Source organism: Schistocerca piceifrons, chromosome 1 (assembly GCF_021461385.2).
Source record: "Schistocerca piceifrons isolate TAMUIC-IGC-003096 chromosome 1, iqSchPice1.1, whole genome shotgun sequence".
Taxonomy (NCBI): Eukaryota; Metazoa; Arthropoda; class Insecta; order Orthoptera; family Acrididae; genus Schistocerca; species Schistocerca piceifrons.
In genome coordinates this window covers 800,485,217-800,504,501 of record NC_060138.1, presented here as the reverse complement: position 1 = coordinate 800,504,501, position 19,285 = coordinate 800,485,217, and the positions used below count along the sequence as shown (strand labels likewise).

Below are 19,285 nucleotides of genomic sequence, written 5' to 3'. Positions count from 1 at the left end.
TTTTAATCTCTAGTTGCTTTTTCATGTTGTATGTATTAAATAAAATAATTGTTTTTCTTTTTATAGATAAAGAAATATCTGAAAGAGTTTTTGAGGTATACGTTTGCGATGTGTTGGTACCAGGTTACCAGGATTACCATGAAAGATTACAAACATTTTTATTGTGGTACATTGATGCAGCTAGTTTAATTGATACTGATGATGATCACTGGAGAATGTTTGTAGTGTGAGTACAGCTGTCCTCAATGTTGTATCAGAATAATTTTGGATTTGTGTACTTATCTAAAAACAAACATGACTGTTTCAGCTATGAAAAATATAAAATTGATGGCAGTGCCAGGTATGCTGTTGCTGGGTTTGCTACTGTGTATGAATTCTATGCTTACCCAAATAACATTAGGCCTCGTATTGGCCAGATGTTGATTCTACCACCATTTCAAAGGCACGGGCTTGGCAGTCATTTATTGGAATGTATTTATGAATATTATGTACCTATGCAAGAGGTTGTGGACATTACAGGTAATGTTGTAACAACAGTTTTATATAAGAGAGGTGGAATATTTCTCATGTGTTAACTCATTTTTTATAAAATATCTTTTACGTAATGCCAAAGTGTTTCACAGCAGCTACCCTTGCTTTTTTTGTCTGTTAAAGCAGAAAGTAAAGTTAAAGAATATGAAACAAATTATTTTAAGCAGAATTAATATTTGAAACATTTGTTATCAATGTTCAAGCTTCACCTTCACACATTATTTATCGAAACTGATCAGTGGCTTGAGTTGTAAGATAGGATACGGATAAAAAAATGTAATGCTAATTTATAGCCTTTGGTATTCAGAGTATAATGTTGATACTAAGTACCATGAGAAACTTCAACTATTTAATCTTTAGGCTATTAGAGTAATGAATTTTTAATGTCAACCTCTTACCATTTTAATGTTCTTATTCCTTTTGGTTGTTATACATCCACAGAAAATATTTGTGAAAGTTCTACTTCATGCAAGACAGCTATACCTTCCTATTTAATTCCTAGATATGTTTCATTGACTTCTGTGTTCCTTAAATAAGTTACTTTATTTTAGCAAGTAGTAGAAACTCCAGGTTGGAATATATGCAATGTAAGGAAAAGATAGATTGCTACATACCTTAAAGATCACACATTGAGTTGCAAACAGGCGCAATGAAGACACTTCCAGATAGCTTTCGGCCAAAGCCTTCATCAGAAAAGAAAACACATACACATTCATTCACACAAGCAAGCACGCATCTCGTGCATGTGACCATGATCTCCTGCAGCTCGGACTGAAGTAAAACTGTCGTGCAGATCAGAAGCAGCAATCTGGAGGAGGGTGGGGAAGGGGAAGGGATAGCAGGGCAAAGGTGGAGGAAGAGAAGAGGACTGTCTGTAGAGCTTGCAGGGACTAGACTGCCAACAGGCACAGTATCGGGAGGCTGTGGAGCAGGAGGTGGAAAAAGGAGGGGGAGAGGGAGTGAAAAGGGAGAGGAGCTGGGAAGGAGAAAGACAGGCAGGTGTATTGGCAGAGGGTGGTACACAAAAAAGGTGGGAGATGATAATAGGGAGGAGTAATAGGACAGAGGTTGCGGAGACAGTAGGTTACTGTAGGTTGAGGCTGGGATAATTTCAGGAGTGGAGAATGTGTTGTAAGGATAACTCCCATCTGCACAGTTCAGAAATGCTAGTGATGCAGGGGAGGATCTAGATGGCTCAGGTAGCGAAGCAGCCATTGACATCGAGCATATTATGTTTAGCTGCATGTTGTGCCACAAGTTGATCCACTTTGCTCTTGGCTACAGTTACATGGTTTCCTTTTGTCCTGATGGACAAGTGGTTGGTAGTCATACCAATATAAAAAGCTGTGCAATGATTGCAGCACAGCCAGTGTATGCCATGACTGCTTTCACAAGTGGCTTGGGTTCTGATGGGATAGGATAAGCATATCAAAGGAGTAGAAGTGCTGGGTGGGTAATTGGACAGGTCTTGCACCTAGGTCTTCTGCAGGGAGGTGATCCCTGTGACAAGTGGTTGGGATTGAGAGTGACACAGGGGTGGACTAGGATATGGAGATAGTGGGTGAAGGAACACCACTTCAGGAGAGGTGGGAAGCATTTTGAGTAGGACATATCTTATTTCATAACATGATGATACGTAAGCAAAGTCCTGACGAATGATGTGGTAAAGTTGTTCCGGTCTGGAGTGGTAATGGCTGATCCTTTGTAGCTGGTCCTTGTGGGTGGTGGGGTGATTGGAGGTGGGGAAATGGCACAGGAGAGCTATTTGTGGACTAGGTCTGAGGGATAGTGCCTGTCTGTGAAGGTATTAGAGAGACCCTCAGCATATTTAGGCAATGGAGTTCTTGTTCCTGCAGATACACTATTCTCAGGTGGCCAGGCTGTATGAGAGAGATTTTTTGATGTGGAAGGGATTACAGCTGTTGATATGCAGGTATTGTTGGTGGGTTGTTACTGGTTGGTGGGTTTGTGGACTGAGGTGTGGATGGAGCCATTAGTGATGAAGTGGTCAATATCCAGGAAGGTATCATGCTGGTTTGAGGAGATCCAGGTGAAGTAGCGGGAGAGAAGGTGTTGAGGTTGTAGAAGAATGAAGATAGGGTGTCTTGGCAAGATCCAGGTGCAAGATCTGCCTGATCCATCCACCCAGCAATTTCTGTTAAAGTCTTGTCACAGGCTTATCCTACCCTATCGGAGGCTGGTCCACCTGTGAAAGCAGCTGCGTCATATACCAGCTCTGCTGCAGTCATTGTACAACTTTTTATATTGGTATCACTATCAACCAGCTGTCCACCAGGATGAGTGGCCACTCACAAAATGCAGCTGAACATAACAGACTTGATTTCAGTAGCTAGTTCACTACTGGAACCGTCTGGATCTTCCCTTACATCACCAGCTTTTCTAAACTGCACTGGCATAAGTTACCCTTACAACACATTTTCTGCTCCCATAATTATCTCGGCCTCAATCTACAGTAACTCACTGTCCCCACACCCTCCACCCACATTTCCACCCCCTCTGTTCTATTCACATCTCAGATCCTTTTTGTCTTCCATCCTGTGCCAAACCACCTGCACTTATTTCCCCTTCTGCCCTTCTCCATGAAATGTGCTAGCTCGCATGAATATGTGTGCACGTTTCTTCCTTTTGTGACAAATAGTTTTTCCCGAAAGCTATTGTGTAAGTGTCGCTTTGTTGTGTCTGGCTGCATCTCAATGTGTCATCTTTACAGTGAGTAGCAATCTATCTTCTCCTTATGTTGCTGTTGCGACAGCTGTTTCTGTTGATAGTGCCAAAGGGTGTAGTTTCACAGATTGACATGGTTCTTAGCACTTAAAATAGCTGTGGGAGTAATAAAATGCAAACTGAAACAAAAATTGTAGGGTCACTTCAACACTTAAAACATCAGGCCTGCATTGTTACATCTACATACTGTTTGGTTACGATAACTTGACGATTTCAGCAGTGCTTCCAGAAACATAGAAAATTGGACTACCGTATTTACTCGAATCTAAGCCGCACTTTTTTTCCGGTTTAAGTAATGGAAAAAACCGCCTGCGGCTTAGAATCGAGTGCAAAGCAAGCGGAAGTTCTGAAAAATGTTGGTAGGTGCCGCCACAACTAACTTCTGCCGTCGAATATATGTAGCGCTACACAGGCACAGGCATGCTTTGTAGGCAACGAGATAAATACTGGCGCCAAAATCTGTGCGTCAGTAAATAAATTAGAAAAAAGGGTGGAAGACGAGCTTTTTTTCTCCGCCCCGAGTTTCGACCACTGCATTTTCATACATTATCCAACGAAGTAAATACAAATTCCGTATTGTTCATCTTCGAAAGTACTACGAAAGTTCGACTGGCAAGACTGTTGCTAATAGGAACCTGATGAAATGTGAATCACATGCAGTATTCTCTTCACCATAAGAATAATACGAATATAAACATTTTGCCGTGTATTCTTTCGTGTTTGTTGCTATCCCATTTAAATCCTGTGTGCCTAATAAACTACGAAACTAGAGTGAGACAACAGCAAACGCGGAAGAAAATACGTATCGTGTCCTGTTTATATTCGTATTATTTTTATGCCTAATAGTGATACAGTCAGAAATGAAGCACGGCAACTGACTAGATTTTTAAATCTAAAATGACTAATTTCTGTGCAGAATTTGATGCACTAAAGAAGCGGCCGCAAAGATTTTCAAACGGAGAAAAATTTTCGCCTAACTCTCGTTCAGAACATGTTCTATCATACGCAGTCTATTATTTGGTTCTTGTTGACATTATCAAAGAAAACAGCAGTGTAAGTAACAACAAATAGCAGTCGCTTGCCATTGTTTCGCTAATGAGACAATTCCTCTCTTTTTTAATCGTAAGCGGCGGTAGCGCGCACAAAAGCAAGCCATGCCGCGGGCGGCGACAGGCCGTAAACACGCACTATCAGAATGCGACAAACAATGCATGACGCAGTACAGTAACGCATTTTCAGCTTATAGTGACGTAAACACCTATAACAAAGAAAACGGCACTTATCAGATCAAAGCAAAATAAGCAATCGATTCAAACCAGACGAAGCGCGTGGAAAAGGAAGGGTACCCGTATAAATACGGACGGAGCGCCTGACGCATAGCAATGGCTACCTGGTAAAGCTTAATTGCTAAGCTTACGACTCGAACCAAACTATTGTAGCTGTATCGTCTTTCATTCGACCTAAATTGTGTCTCATATTACAATGGACCAACTTTGTTTCGATTTGGAGGTGCGGCCTAAAACTTCTCTCCCCCCTTGAATTTCGAGTCTAAAATTTCAGGTGCGGCTTAGATTCGGGAATTTTTTTTTTTCCTTGATTTCGAGTCTCATTATTCAGGTGCGGCTTAGATTCGAATGCAGCTTAGATTCGAGTAAATACGGTACTTGAAAGATATTTGTTTGTCTCAGAGTGCTGCCAAAGTCAAGCTGCCTCTAGATGTGAAGTATTGCAAAAGGCTTGTGTCTACTAGCAAGTAACTTAAGGAAACACTTGCTGAGGTGTTTACATTAGAACAAAAACTTACTCAAGTTACTTCGGGTCACTTGAATCAGTTTATTTCAGGAACTTGCTGCAAATACCTGTTGTGTACCAAGAAACATACTGTAGTTAATCAAAATCTTTGCTTAGATTGAAAACTTTGAGGATGTCATACGCAGATTTTGAACATTTCTTGTCTATTGCATAATCAAATATTTGATAACAGGAAACAAAAATGCGGCTTGGTATCTTACCAGGAGACTGCCTTTTAATTACTCTTAGATTTTTACAACCAGTATTTACTACTTTTATGACAAACATAACTTAAAAAATCACCTAAAATGTAAAGAAATCCGTACTGCCATTCTAATTTTCTTTCTGGTGAAACAAATTGATTGGTAAACTCATTTTGCACTTCCCTGACTGACTGTTGGTGCTGGTTGTGTGTGTGTGTGTGTGTGTGTGTGTGTGTGTGTTTGTGTGTTTAGGGGTTCCAATGGTGCATTTGTTTCAGTTCATCCGTCTTCGTGTCATTCTCCTTTTTGACACACTTTTTTGAACTGAACTGAACATGCACATCTGTAAATCTGTAAGTGGGAGAAAAACAGGCACAAAATGACAAATTTAGCAAGTACTTACATCATGATGCAAGAATCTAGACTAAATTTTCACCCTTCAGTAAAATGTGCACTAATTTGAAACTTCCTGACAAATTAAAACTGTGCTGTACCAGGACCTGAACTTGGCAACCCGGTCTGACAGTCATGAAGCTTCATACAAGAAATTGGTTCCATTAACTTGCAAACTTCTTGAAGTTGACGAAACTAGTGGGTGTCGGCAGGAGGGGGAGGAGGGTTGAGATACGGTGGTTCCTAACATTCCACCCAGTTCTGTGATAGTGTGGATAATGTGTCAAAGCACAGCAGAGTTCGATAGAATGCCTAATAAATATGATTTCAGGATCACGATGGTAGAGTTGTTAAGAGACAGGCTATTAACTGAATTGATTCAATGAGGAAGGTTGAATTATTGTCTAAAATATTGGAAAATAAACCAGCCATGAAAGTGAAAGTGTACAGTGTGGATAAAATTGCTGAGAGCAAAGGTCACAAAGTAGTCTGTTTACTGCCCTGCAACTGCTATCAAATGCCATAGAATTGGCATGGGCCAAAATAAAACACAATTTCAAGGAGAGCAATGTCGTTGGTGACATGCCGAAAAAAAATATTGCAAGATCTTGTTAATTGCTGCTTTCCTTTCAGTTACTGCACAGGACTGGCAAGATTAGTGCAGGGAAGTATAGCAGCTGGAGTAAGAGTATTAGATCCAAAATTGAATAATGGAAACGGCATCGATGAAGTTATCAGCACCATGCCCTCAAGTGGTGGTGGTGGTGGTGGTGTCATACATAAATGATACTGATCTTCAGTGAAGATCATTTGACAATTGTTTCAGGCATAGTTAATTCAGGGTGTCTATGACCTGGGACAACTGGGAGATCCGGGAAAAACCTGGGAATTTTTTAGAATTCCGGGAAATTTTCTGTCTTTTAGTTTCCTGTTAAATTTTTGTAATTTTGCCTGGTAAGAATCGATACTCTAACAAAGGATATTACTGTATCCCGCGACTACCGAATAACACCTCAACAATAAAACGTAAACGAGAGAAAAAGCGAAAATAACTTAAACTGCAAAGGAAATGTACCATATACGACGACGACAGGCAGTGCTCATGCAAGCGTGTGCCAATAGCAAAATGTGTCAAAGGCTTTAGGAAGACTATGCAGTGCTTCATAACAACAAATTGCATCTGATGAGCATGAGGCAATTTACATTACATTGGTTTAGAAGTTACGAGCGGGCTCATGCGCATGCGCAGTTGAGTTGCGTTTGAGCAGTAGATTCTCCCGCTTCTGGCTACAGCAATGTGGCTGTTGGCTGTGCAAGCAGTCGCAGCAAGCAGCTAGATGCTACCGGCAAAAAAAGCTTGTTTCACAAAGCGCTTAGCATCCAGCGCATGTTGGTCTATCGATTATTCGTATGATTTTTGAAATGCACCCCTGTTGGTTTTTCAACATTTTTGAACACATTTTAAGTTGATTTCTGAATTAATCATAAGTTGATTTTTGAATGCGTGCATAGTGTACGTAATATCTCTTGTCAGGAGAATCCTCATCGCATCTAGAAATAAACATTCCGCACACAAAAGGGGGCGGAGCTGTGCAAGCTGAGTGGAGTAAAGCCGAACGGATGAATGCCAATCGCCGTCTGATTATGTGGTTAGAGAGGGGCAGGCTGTCAAACCGGCTGAATGGGAGCAGGAGAGGCACCACAGGACATTTCAATTTCCACTGTCCTGCATATAGTTTGATGGCATCCATTACAAAATATACACGTTTAAATTCCACGGAGCGAAATACAGAGACGTGTGATAGAAGAATGCTGTCTGAGGAGGTGTGGCACTGCACTTTGGCACACTTAAGACCAAACAACATGTCTTACATTTCCTCGAACACACGTTTTATGTTTCAGATTTTTCAGGAAGATGTGTGCTACAAGATGACCACATTTTTGAAAATTCAATTTTTTTATTTTTTATTTTTATAGTATTGACCTGGTTAACAAATATCGTAGATCCGGGGCTGATATGCAGAGCGGTCTGAGTTATAGTGGGCAGTCTCCATGTGACCCATGTTTACATTTAGTGATTTTGCTGTTTCTCCTTCGTTTAAAAGTCAAATGAAAACAAAGCCGATATCTGTGGCCGGGCTCTATCAAGTGAATTAAAATACATTCACATAATTACAGAAGTCTGAAATATGTTATTAGTTTCAGATTTTATTTTATTTTCGCCTTTTTGACAGTCAAGCATTAATCACCTTGCAGAACAATGAAGTTATTTTTATCTGTTTGCTAAGGAAATTTTACTTTTATTAACCTTTTTGGCAGAGGCAGTCAATGTATTTGAAACGAAATGTTTAATTACACAGTACTGGCTGGTTTCAGCTGTTCACTGCATTTCAAGTGCATGCTTTCATCTTTTAGCACATATGGCATTATACCATAATAAAGAACCAAACATGATATAATACAGTACTGGTGCGCCAAGAAAATTTACGTCCCAAAAACCACACTGAAAAGCTTAATATCAGGTCGAGGTCTACTTCACTGGGGATCTGGATGCACTTTAAGTATGCATTTGAAATGTGCACATTTTAGTATGGTTCATGAAATTCCGATGCTCTTGGAGTATCCTCTGATGTCTTGTTTCTTTTATGATGGTTCAAATGGCTCTAAGCACTATGGGACTTAACATCTGAGGTCATCAGTCCCCTAGACTTAGAACTACTTAAACCTAATTAACCTACGGACATCACACACATCCGTTACCCAGGGCAGGATTCGAACCTGCGACCGTAGCAGCAGCGCGGCTCTGGACTGAAATGCCTAGAACCGCTCGGCCACAGCAGACGGCTTTCTTTTATGATATGTATGATCTTTCAATGTTTTACGTACATACGGGCTTCCTACGTCTCGGTAGCTGCGCAAGTGCGGTGTCGCCTGTTATATGCGCTCTCTGGCAACTGCTGAAACGAACATATTTCTAACAGGTCCCAGGAAAGTACTGTGAATGGCGGTTTGAAAAGCGTTACTTTAAAAGTAAATATCCTTTTACGTAAGTTGAACGATGTGCGAGAATGTACCATGAATTTCTTAAATTACGGGGCATTTGACTCTCATTTAAAAATCAACTCATTGATAACGAGCCATTTAGAAGAATTTCGAATCTTGAATATCAGACATTTGCGTCATTAGTAAAACTTTTACTGGCACATTTGTGCGATATACCTTAAAGTGTAACACGCGCAAAAAAGATCAACATTATATGCGAAAGCTTAGCATCTCTTGTAGCTTATTAACCATAGAGACCAATATTATACGTGAACGCTTTGCCTTTCTTGTAGCAACGCCATGTACACTCCTGGAAATTGAAATAAGAACACCGTGAATTCATTGTCCCAGGAAGGGGAAACTTTATTGACACATTCCTGGGGTCAGATACATCACATGATCACACTGACAGAACCACAGGCACATAGACACAGGCAACAGAGCATGCACAATGTCGGCACTACTACAGTGTATATCCACCTTTCGCAGCAATGCAGGCTGCTATTCTCCCATGGAGACGATCGTAGAGATGCTGGATGTAGTCCTGTGGAACGGCTTGCCATGCCATTTCCACCTGGCGCCTCAGTTGGACCAGTGTTCGTGCTGGACGTGCAGACCGCGTGAGACGACACTTCATCCAGTCCCAAACATGCTCAATGGGGGACAGATCCGGAGATCTTGCTGGCCAGGGTAGTTGACTTACACCTTCTAGAGCACGTTGGGTGGCACGGGATACATGCGGACGTGCATTGTCCTGTTGGAACAGCAAGTTCCCTTGCCGGTCTAGGAATGGTAAAACGATGGGTTCGATGACGGTTTGGATATACCGTGCACTATTCAGTGTCCCCTCGACGATCACCTGTGGTGTACGGCCAGTGTAGGAGATCGCTCCCCACACCATGATGCCGGGTGTTGGCCCTGTGTGCCTCGGTCGTATGCAGTCCTGATTGTGGCGCTCACCTGCACGGCGCCAAACACGCATACGACCATCATTGGCACCAAGGCAGAAGCGACTCTCATCGCTGAAGACGACACGTCTCCATTCGTCCCTCCATTCACGCCTGTCGCGACACCACTGGAGGCGGGCTGCACGATGTTGGGGCGTTAGCGGAAGACGGCCTAACGGTGTGCGGGACCGTAGCCCAGCTTCATGGAGACGGTTGCGAATGGTCCTCGCCGATACCCCAGGAGCAACAGTGTCCCTAATTTGTTGGGAAGTGGCGGTGCGGTCCCCTACGGCACTGCGTAGGATCCTACGGTCTTGGCGTGCATCCGTGCGTCGCTGCGGTCCGGTCCCAGGTCGACGGGCACGTGCACCTTCCGCCGACCACTGGCGACAACATCGATGTACTGTGGAGACCTTACGCCCCACGTGTTGAGCAATTCGGCAGTACGTCCACCCGGCCTCCCGCATGCCCACTATACGCCCTCGCTCAAAGTCCGTCAACTGCACATACGGTTCACGTCCACGCTGTCGCGGCATGCTACCAGTGTTAAAGACTGCGATGGAGCTCCGTATGCCACGGCAAACTGGCTGAGACTGACGGCGGCGGTGCACAAATGCTGCGCAGCTAGCGCCATTCGACGGCCAACACCACGGTTCCTGGTGTGTCCGCTGTGCCGTGCTTGTGATCATTGCTTGTACAGCCCTCTCGCAGTGTCCGGAGCAAGTATGGTGGGTCTGACACACCGGTGTCAGTGTTCTTTTTTCCACTTCCAGGAGTGTATATTAATTTAATTTCCCTGTTTGTGTGTTCATGCCACTTCAGTGCGTTGCTGTTGGCTGACCACATCACGTGTTCTATGCTCTGAATATCCGCTACCATCGGCTGGTGAGATCATGTGACATGAGCTATGACTGGCTTACGAAACCGCACCGCAGTCTCGATTTCAATGATTCGGAAAGTAACATGCGTATGCTTTCATAATACGAAAATACGTAGCATACATGTCGCTGCACATCAAAGATATTTCCAAAACATGTCTTTTTCCCTGAGTTTAGTTTTCTAAAGTGCCAGGAAATTCAATGCCCATGTATAAACCCATAATCATTCAAAGGATTGATAAGTTTTCCATGGAAAATATGCTTCCACTAAACATGGAAAAAGTGTGTTTTCACCCGGGATAGTGTATTTTTAACCGGGAAATCCGAGATAAATCCGGGAATTTTTTTTCCTTGTCCCCTAGACTTAGAGCTATGCCCTGTAATTACATTTTGTAATCATTACTGCTGTGCTGTGTTTAGTAAATGCAGTGTGCAAACAGACTTCAAAAATCAGTTTTTGACTTGCAGTTCACAGTGTCGTAAGTTGTGCATTCATCTGCTTTTAGATAAATGAATAATATATAAATTTCAGGTAAACTCCTGTGCATGAATACATAAACTTAGGTGGTTACTGATCCATTGGAAGTGTCACTTAAGTGAGCAATATTTCTGCAAGTGCTTCCACTGATTTTGTGTAGCACAAAATGTGGGTGGTGGTGCCAGCAATGCTGCAAGCAGCTGATGCTGCCTTGTCCTCACCAGTTTTCTCCCTTCAGTAACCACAATGAGGGCAAGGTCATTCCAGACAGGCACTGCACCCATCATCAATTTACCGTGAACAGACAGTACTGCTTTCTCACACAAAGCACCAACTCATTGAAAAGAATTTAAGTCATAGATAATATCCTCATCAGTATGTCAGCTGGCATGTGCAATATGTTTTCTGTTCCAATATTAGAGAAGAAAAGTTGCTACTCACCATATAGCGGACATGCTGAGTCGTGATAGGCACAACAAAAAGATTCACACAATTATAGATTTTGGTCATTAAGGCCTTTGTCAGCAATAGACGCACATACACACACGCGCTCACTCACACACTTGTGCAAACATAACCTTTTACACACGTATGCAGTCTGAGTTGTCTGAGACTGCAGACGCGTGTGCAAGTTGTGTGTGTGTGTGTGTGTGTGTGTGTGTGTGTGTGTGTGTGTTTTGCTGACAAAGGCGTTAATGACCGAAAGCTATAATTGTGGGAACCTTTTTGTTGCACCTATCACGACCCAGCATCTCCGCTATATGGTGCGTAGCAACTTTACTTCTCTAATATTGTTAAATAACATCCTGGATTTTCCATTGTTTAAGTTTTCTGTTCCATAATCGATGTTGAGGTCCTCAAGGATATAGAACATGCCATTAACAAACAATGTGCAATACATATTTACAAAAGAGCTGTGCTAATGTTGCTTCCACAGATCCTAAGTAGAATTAGATTCTAGGAATAGGAATAAGTACAAAGCTGCACATTTTCTTGTAAAAGGTAATGTCAAATTTATCCTGTACATGTAAAAGTCTACATGCTAAAGTTCACAAAATAATTATGCAACACACTGTCCAGTCACCCACCCGAAATGTGCAAAGCTGGGTTTTTATGTAACTCATAATTTGGTAAGATTAAAATGTATTCATCAATGACTACATGTTGGACACTAACAAAGCCTTTATTTACAAATGAAATATAATTTAAAGTAAACTTAAACTTTCTTTGGCCAGTGGCAAGTTATCGAAAACGTGTGTTGCTGAATAATTGACATCTTTCTGGACTAAAATAAGTGATGAGATTATTTAATGTAGCTTATTCTTATTACTGTTTTGCCTACACTGCACCGTTTGTGCGAAAAGAAGAGCTGATATTTATGTGAAATTTCATTAAGGAATGAGTATACTGGGAAATAGAAGTTGGTATATTCCCAGTTCCATGAACATCACCACAATTCATATCACAAATAATTTGTATTACACACTTCTAGATTGATGAGTCACCTCAAAATGAGATCCCATATAACATTAGGGAATGAAAGTAAGCCAGGTTCTTTGTATATTGCCCATGTCTGGTAACACATTTCAAATGAAGATTTGTGTAAATGCTTCAGTAGTTCTGTGGTGGCTTCTCCCAGTCGAATTTACCATAAAATGTAATCCCAAGAATTTAACATAGTTAAGTTCTTCTCTCTCTGGTTGTCATCAGATTTTAAACATACACTGTTTGGAAATCTGAACTGCATGTAGTCTTTCCAAAGTTCAGTGAGAAACAATTAAACAATTCATTAATAAATGTTTGTTATGACAGATCTTTCTGGATTCACTTACCACAATGTTTGCATTATCTGCAAAGAAACAAAAACAACCATTCTGTATGTGGAAATAGCTTTCTCAATATTAGAACTCTTTAGAAATCCTAACTACCAATATACAGCAGGTTTCAAAAGGTTGGTCTGATTACACAAAACTGTATCTTGTACATATAAGTCAAGATAAAAGTTGATGTGAAGTTTAACTTTCACATCAAAACTAAAAGTTCACATTGGTGCCCATTGTAAGTTGTCAGTATGCATATGCCTGATGCAGCTGGTTCATTCAATCACTTGTTCATTGCTCAATTTGTGTTGAGTGGATGACAGGTGTTCTGCATTCTCTGTTTCAACACGTGGAACTCATTTATAATTCAGAGGCTTGATTCTTGTCATGAGTACACACTACCTCTCCTACAGCTCAAAGCCTTTGATGATGGCAGTGACAGTTGGTTGCTAATGTAAGGGGGGAATCCGTAGATGGTGTGCGTGTGCGCATTGAATACGTTGACCATCTTTAACAATTTAAACATAGTTCACAGAAGTATTACTTGTTGCCCATCTGAGAGTTAAGCCGTCCTCATATGAGAAATGCTTCTCAGCTCCTTTGTCTATGTGCTAGCTGTGTCTAGTCTGCAGAATACACTGTACAAAATTGCTAGAAACCAACTATTGACTTAGACAGTTGTCTTGAAATTCATTGGCCCATATTCACAAAATGATTGCTTTAAATGGAAGTGCTCTTGCTTGTACATAACATTGATTATTTACACATATGTTAATAATAAAGTAGAGAATTTTATAGAAAATATGACGGTGACAAAAAAATATTTGAAGGAAGCAGGATGCAAACCATCCACCTTTCACATCTTAATTTGTGTGTATGTCAAATAAACCTTAATCAACTGTTTCTGATTTTGCATGCTTTATGATGCTCTGAGGGTTCAACCAGTGACATGTAATTGTAACATATCGTACCTGAAACAGTGAATTTTTATGAATCATAAAATTTGCCAGTGCCTTGAAAAGACATTTTTTTCACAGCATGTCAGTTGTTATATGAAAATCACGAAGTTCAGATACCATTTTCACAGCATATAAGTTGTTATATGAAAATAATGAAGATCAGATAGTGTTTAACAACCACTCTGTTCTTGCAAATCATTTTATTGTAAAAAATCACACAAAAAAGATGGATATTCAATGTGGTGCTTTGAAACAGCATATATCATGTAACAAAGTTAAAAAATAAAAACAAAAAAATATGGGCTTTAACTGCAAACGATGTAATCCAGCATGGTGTCTCTTGAATTTAGCTTCATTGAGCTCGTGCCTCTCCACAATACAAAAATCTCAAGGATCTCATTTCTATCTTTCACACTTAAAAATGCTCCATAACATGAAATTTCACATTGCGACATCACATTTTTTTATCCCCACATCCACATTTGCTTTCAGGTCCAATTCTGAGAGTAGCTTTAGACAGTCCTCATGTCTGGAATGTTTTATGGCAACATTTGCATTTCAAGTCACAAGGATTCGCTATTACAAGCGTGTTCAAAATGGTGGTGAACATTATCATGTAGAGATGTGTAATTAATTGTGGGCATGTAGCTGGATAAGAACAGTTTTCAGATTTAGTGGGGCATGAGAAACCTGCAAAGCCTCATGGGTTGTGTACATGTTTCTGAGAGAAATTTGACAGCCTGTTCTTTTTGCTTAAAAAAAAAATGGGTACAGGAATCACATACCTGGGTACGTTGAGAATCTACCTTTTCCACAATTGCAAAAACATGCCAAAATTCCATTTTTAAGTAGAATGTAACACCACGTCACTGGCACCTACATTAAGATCATTTCTTACGGTGAGCAGCCTCACTGATGGATCGGGTTGTACAGACGTCGCATTGCACCATCAGTCTGTAAAAGTTGCCTGATCTTGCAATGTGTGATATTTTTTGGGGAGGGAGAAGCAACTGAAGTAAGTTTATGAAAGTTTCTGTGCCTCTCCTTTCAACAACTATGGGTGAAGTGGGACTGTATGGCAATAACTGTAACTCCATACATGGCAATAACAGTAAATCCATACATGTTAAAGAAAGTACAGGATGCAATTATCTGGATGTTCGTTGTGCATCCAGTGGAGGCTACATCAAACATTTGTGGAAGGCAAATTGAAACTATGATCTTAAACACTGTTGTAAAAAGTCTCTCAAAGTAGTATATGAAAAAGTAGAATGTATAAGTTAAATTTTACCCTACATCCTGGTTACTTTCTTCACTCATGTAGATGATTGTATTGTTACAATATATAATAGATAAATCTTTTTGAAAACCTCTTTACTGTTTGTATTCAGAAGATTGAGGCCGCTTGTATATATATCCTTCTCAAATTTTTGAGAATTTTGTCAAAAGGTAAATTGGATGTAAGTTGTATTTATTTCCTTTCTCAGACAGAGGTTTCAGTTTACAGTATTACAACAAATTTGGAATTGTTAGTGATACATTACTAGGTACACAAATAATTTAATGTTTTACTAAACTCAGAATATGCTGTCATCATTTTGTTTTCTTTGATGTTTGGATTATGTTTTTCAGTACATCTAGAAATGGGCTATAGCATCAGAGAATGTGAATGACAGTCTTTGGGGATCAATACTTCTCAATGATTTTCCCTTTTTGAATATTTTTTGCTTTTATCTTTGACAGTATAGACAGCATCAGATTTTTATTAAATTCTCTGTTCCACTTAGGTGTCAGTCCATCACCCTGTACTAAATGAAGATACTTGGCAACAGCATTTTTAAATGTGTAAATGATAAGTATTTTATTTTTAAATGACATTTACCAACAATTTGGACTTAATTCGTCACTTATTAGTACATAACATACACATGATATTGAAGCATTCTTTAAGCATTTAATTAACAAGCGGTAACTTCTAACAGCACATTTTGTTTGTATACTTGGGTATTCCTTGTTAACAACAGCTGCGTCACTGCACTTTTAGGGAAGACACTGAAAATTACCAATTGACAAGTATCAGCAAAGTGTTTGAACTGGCAGATCTGAGACTATAGATGGTATCACTAATTTATAAAGTAGATGCTAGGGGCTTTTATCCTCTACAAGGTGCAATTCCCTTTTTTTCGTGAAAGATACTGTTATTAAAATCCACGGAGAAGAAATAAAAACTTTGAGGTTCGCTGATGACATTGTAATTCTGTGAGAGACAGCAAAGGGCTTGGAAGATCAGTTGAATGGAATGGACAGTGTCTTGAAAGGAGGGTATAAGATGAACATCAACAAAAGCAAAACGAGGATAATGGAATGTAGTAGAATTAAGTCGGGTGATGCTGAGGGAATTAGATTAGGAAATGAGACACTTAAAGTAGTAAAGGAGTTTTGCTATTTGGGGAGCAATATAACTGATGATGGTCGAAGTAGAGAGGATATAAAATGTAGACTGGCAATGGCAAGGAAAGCATTTCTGAAGAAGAGAAATTTGTTAATATTGATTTAAGTGCCAGGAAGTCATTTCTGAAAGTATTTCTATGGAGTGTAGCCATGTATGGAAGTGAAAAATGGACGATAAATTGTTTAGACAAGAGGAGAATAGAAGCTTTCGAAATGTGTTGCTACAGAAGAATGCTGATGATTAGATAGGTATATCTTGTAGTTAATGAGGAGGTACTGAATAGAATTGTGGAGGAGATGAATTTGTGGCACAACTTGACTAGAAGAAGGGATCGGTTGGTAGGACATATTCTGAGGCATCAATGGATCACCAATTTAGTACTGGAGGGCAGCGTGGAGGGTAAAAATTGTAGAGGGAGACCAAGAGATGAATACACTAAGCAGATTCAGAAGGATGTAGGCTGCAGTAGGTACTGGGAGATGAAGCAGCTTGCACAGGATAGAGTAGCATGGAGAGCTGCATCAAACCAGTCTCAGAACTGAAGACCACAACTACAACAACAAATACTGTTATTTCTTGAGTTAACTCTGGGTCTTCTTTTTTCTCTCAGGAAATTGACAGCAGACACTTTTTCAAAATGTCTGTGTTGGTGATGGTGGAAATTTGGCGTGATGATTTATCTTCAGTGACCATAAATTCGAAAGAATGTGGTTGAGCCTGTTTCGATGATTGGGGTGTTTGTGAAAATGTCATGTATTGACAATGTGATCCTTGTCCTCATTAATCCTTCCCACAAAATCACTGTTATTAGAGTAGTCAATTTCAGATTCAGCATCTGATTTCTCTAAAATTCCTGCAATGTTCTTATAACTTCACGTGGTAAGAAATTAGTCAATCCTGTACAAAGAAACAAGAACACTGATGACCAACAGTGAATGTTATGACTGTGTGGTTAACCCACCTCTGATGACATTAATGGATTATTCACCGTAGCTGCCAGCTCATTGTTAAAATATTTACGACAAAATAGTCTTTGTTCTGCCATTCTGAGTGGAAATAAAGCATAGGCCAAATTAACCCACTCAATAATTTACACAAAATATCAATGAAGCATCCTCTTCCCTCCCAGATAAACTTTCAGCAAGAGGGCACCAGTAGCTCTTACATTTTGAAAATAGTGAAGTTATGTTGTAACAAAATTTATACTGTGGGTTTTTGAAATTTAGTTGTTATGTTTTAATGAAGAAATAACCAATTTTTTGATATAATATTTTCATTTTTAGATTTTGTGTTGTATTTCTAAAAGGTATTGTGAGATTACAGAGCTGATGATATTGAATTTTATTGAGGACAGATGTCGTAAAATCATTTTTTCACTTGTAATTAATGGAATGTAAGTAAAATACAGGATCTTAGGTTTGTTCTTGGGCTCTAACCGGCATTTTTAAATTGTTTTATTGTTCTTGCCTTTAGTTGAAGGACCATCGGACGAATTTCAACGGCTTAGAGACTTTGTTGATGTTAGAAATTGTGTGAAGTTAATAAATTCACAACCAGATGCATTAAAGGAAGGATACCAAAAATTTTGCAGTGTAATAAGTCCTCTGAAATTAAGTAAGGTATGTGAACTATGAACGAGATGGGAAATTACATTAAAGTGCAATGTGAAGTATTTTCAAAAATGTCATATTTTTCCACAGAAACAAATGAGAAGGGTATATGAAATTTTAAAGTTGCTTTTCACCAATGTTAAAAATCCTGATGAGTACAAGCAGTACAGACTGGAAGTCAAAAGAAGACTTAACATCCCATACCAGGTATAAAAATTATATATATCTCTATCTATTATTAAAGTTTAAAGATCAATTGTTTATCATTTTTTTTTATTTCAGAAAGGACAGGATGAATACAAGAAAATCCAGAAATTTTTCAATGATACAGAGAATAATGATGAACATTCATCTATCGTACCTCTTACAGATGAACAAAGAATGGAAAATTTAGACAGAGAATACCAAGAATTGGAAAACCAGTATCGACAAATTTTGCAGCGACTCTCCTTATTATAAACTACTTCAAATGAATCTATATGAAAAGATCTGCAGATTCACCGCAATTACTTGTGTACAGAAGACTTAAGACTGGACATACACACCTCATGCACTCAATGTAAAACTTGGTCCATAATCAGTTTTCCTGTAGTGACCTCCTGCAGTTCTCAGAAGACTGAGTATGAATAAGTTAACCATTCATTGAAAGTGTGGAAAACATGTTGTTATACTAAATGTTTTAACATAGTTAAGGCTTTAATATGATAGAATTTAAATATTTTTGTAACTGTTAGTCAGTACCCATTAAGCTATATTTGCACAACATGAAGTTTTCTTTGTTCAGAGGCACCAAAGTACTTTTTATGTGTTAAGTTTCAGAACTGTATTCTTACGTTGAGAAGTACTTTTATTAATATAATCTACTTAAATACTGCACAAAATTGCATTTACATTTTGATGAAACCTACAAAAATAATTAATTGGCTTCAGTCATTTCCTGCAGAGGTAGATGGGAAACACAATTTACAAAATGTGAAGAAAGGGTAGGAAGCAGACTAAATGATACTGCACATTTGGGAATTGAAAACTGCAATTCATTGCTGTGTACAGAAAGCAGTGTACATTGAAAATCCACCAGGAAAATAAGCGAAACATTTCTGATAAACACATTTATTTAAATACATTCCATAATATACACTAAAGTAATATAGACTGCTTAGCCCAGACATGGAATTTGGTTCCAGTTGCAGGTTGCTTATTGAATAGCTTGCAGTGACAACGAAAATTTGATTTTCAATATTTCATGTTATTGACTGAATTTAAAATGCTGTCATAACCTGTCTATTAAGAGGTATAATCGTATATTAAAACTTTAGCACAATAAGACAAGTACAACAGAAGTTCTTAGTATTATGGCAGTGTAACTAATGATGTGCAAATTCCTGGACATCATTTCTCCAGTATTTGAGAATGAGAGCACTTAATGACTTCGAACA

At 39.3% G+C, this 19,285-nt stretch overlaps 1 protein-coding gene across 1 annotated transcript in view; it reads left to right on the top strand.

Annotated features, from left to right (window-relative positions):
- LOC124789652 (histone acetyltransferase type B catalytic subunit) overlaps positions 1–18,612 on the top strand; it is a 76,775-nt gene extending 58,163 nt beyond the window's left edge. The window contains exons 6-10 of the mRNA XM_047257088.1: positions 67–226; positions 308–519; positions 17,713–17,858; positions 17,940–18,056; positions 18,132–18,612. Of these exons, the coding sequence (XP_047113044.1) occupies positions 67–226; positions 308–519; positions 17,713–17,858; positions 17,940–18,056; positions 18,132–18,308 (812 nt within the window). The 3' untranslated portion in view covers positions 18,309–18,612. The remainder of the gene's footprint in view (positions 1–66; positions 227–307; positions 520–17,712; positions 17,859–17,939; positions 18,057–18,131) is intronic.
- The last annotated feature ends 673 nt before the right edge of the window (positions 18,613–19,285 follow it).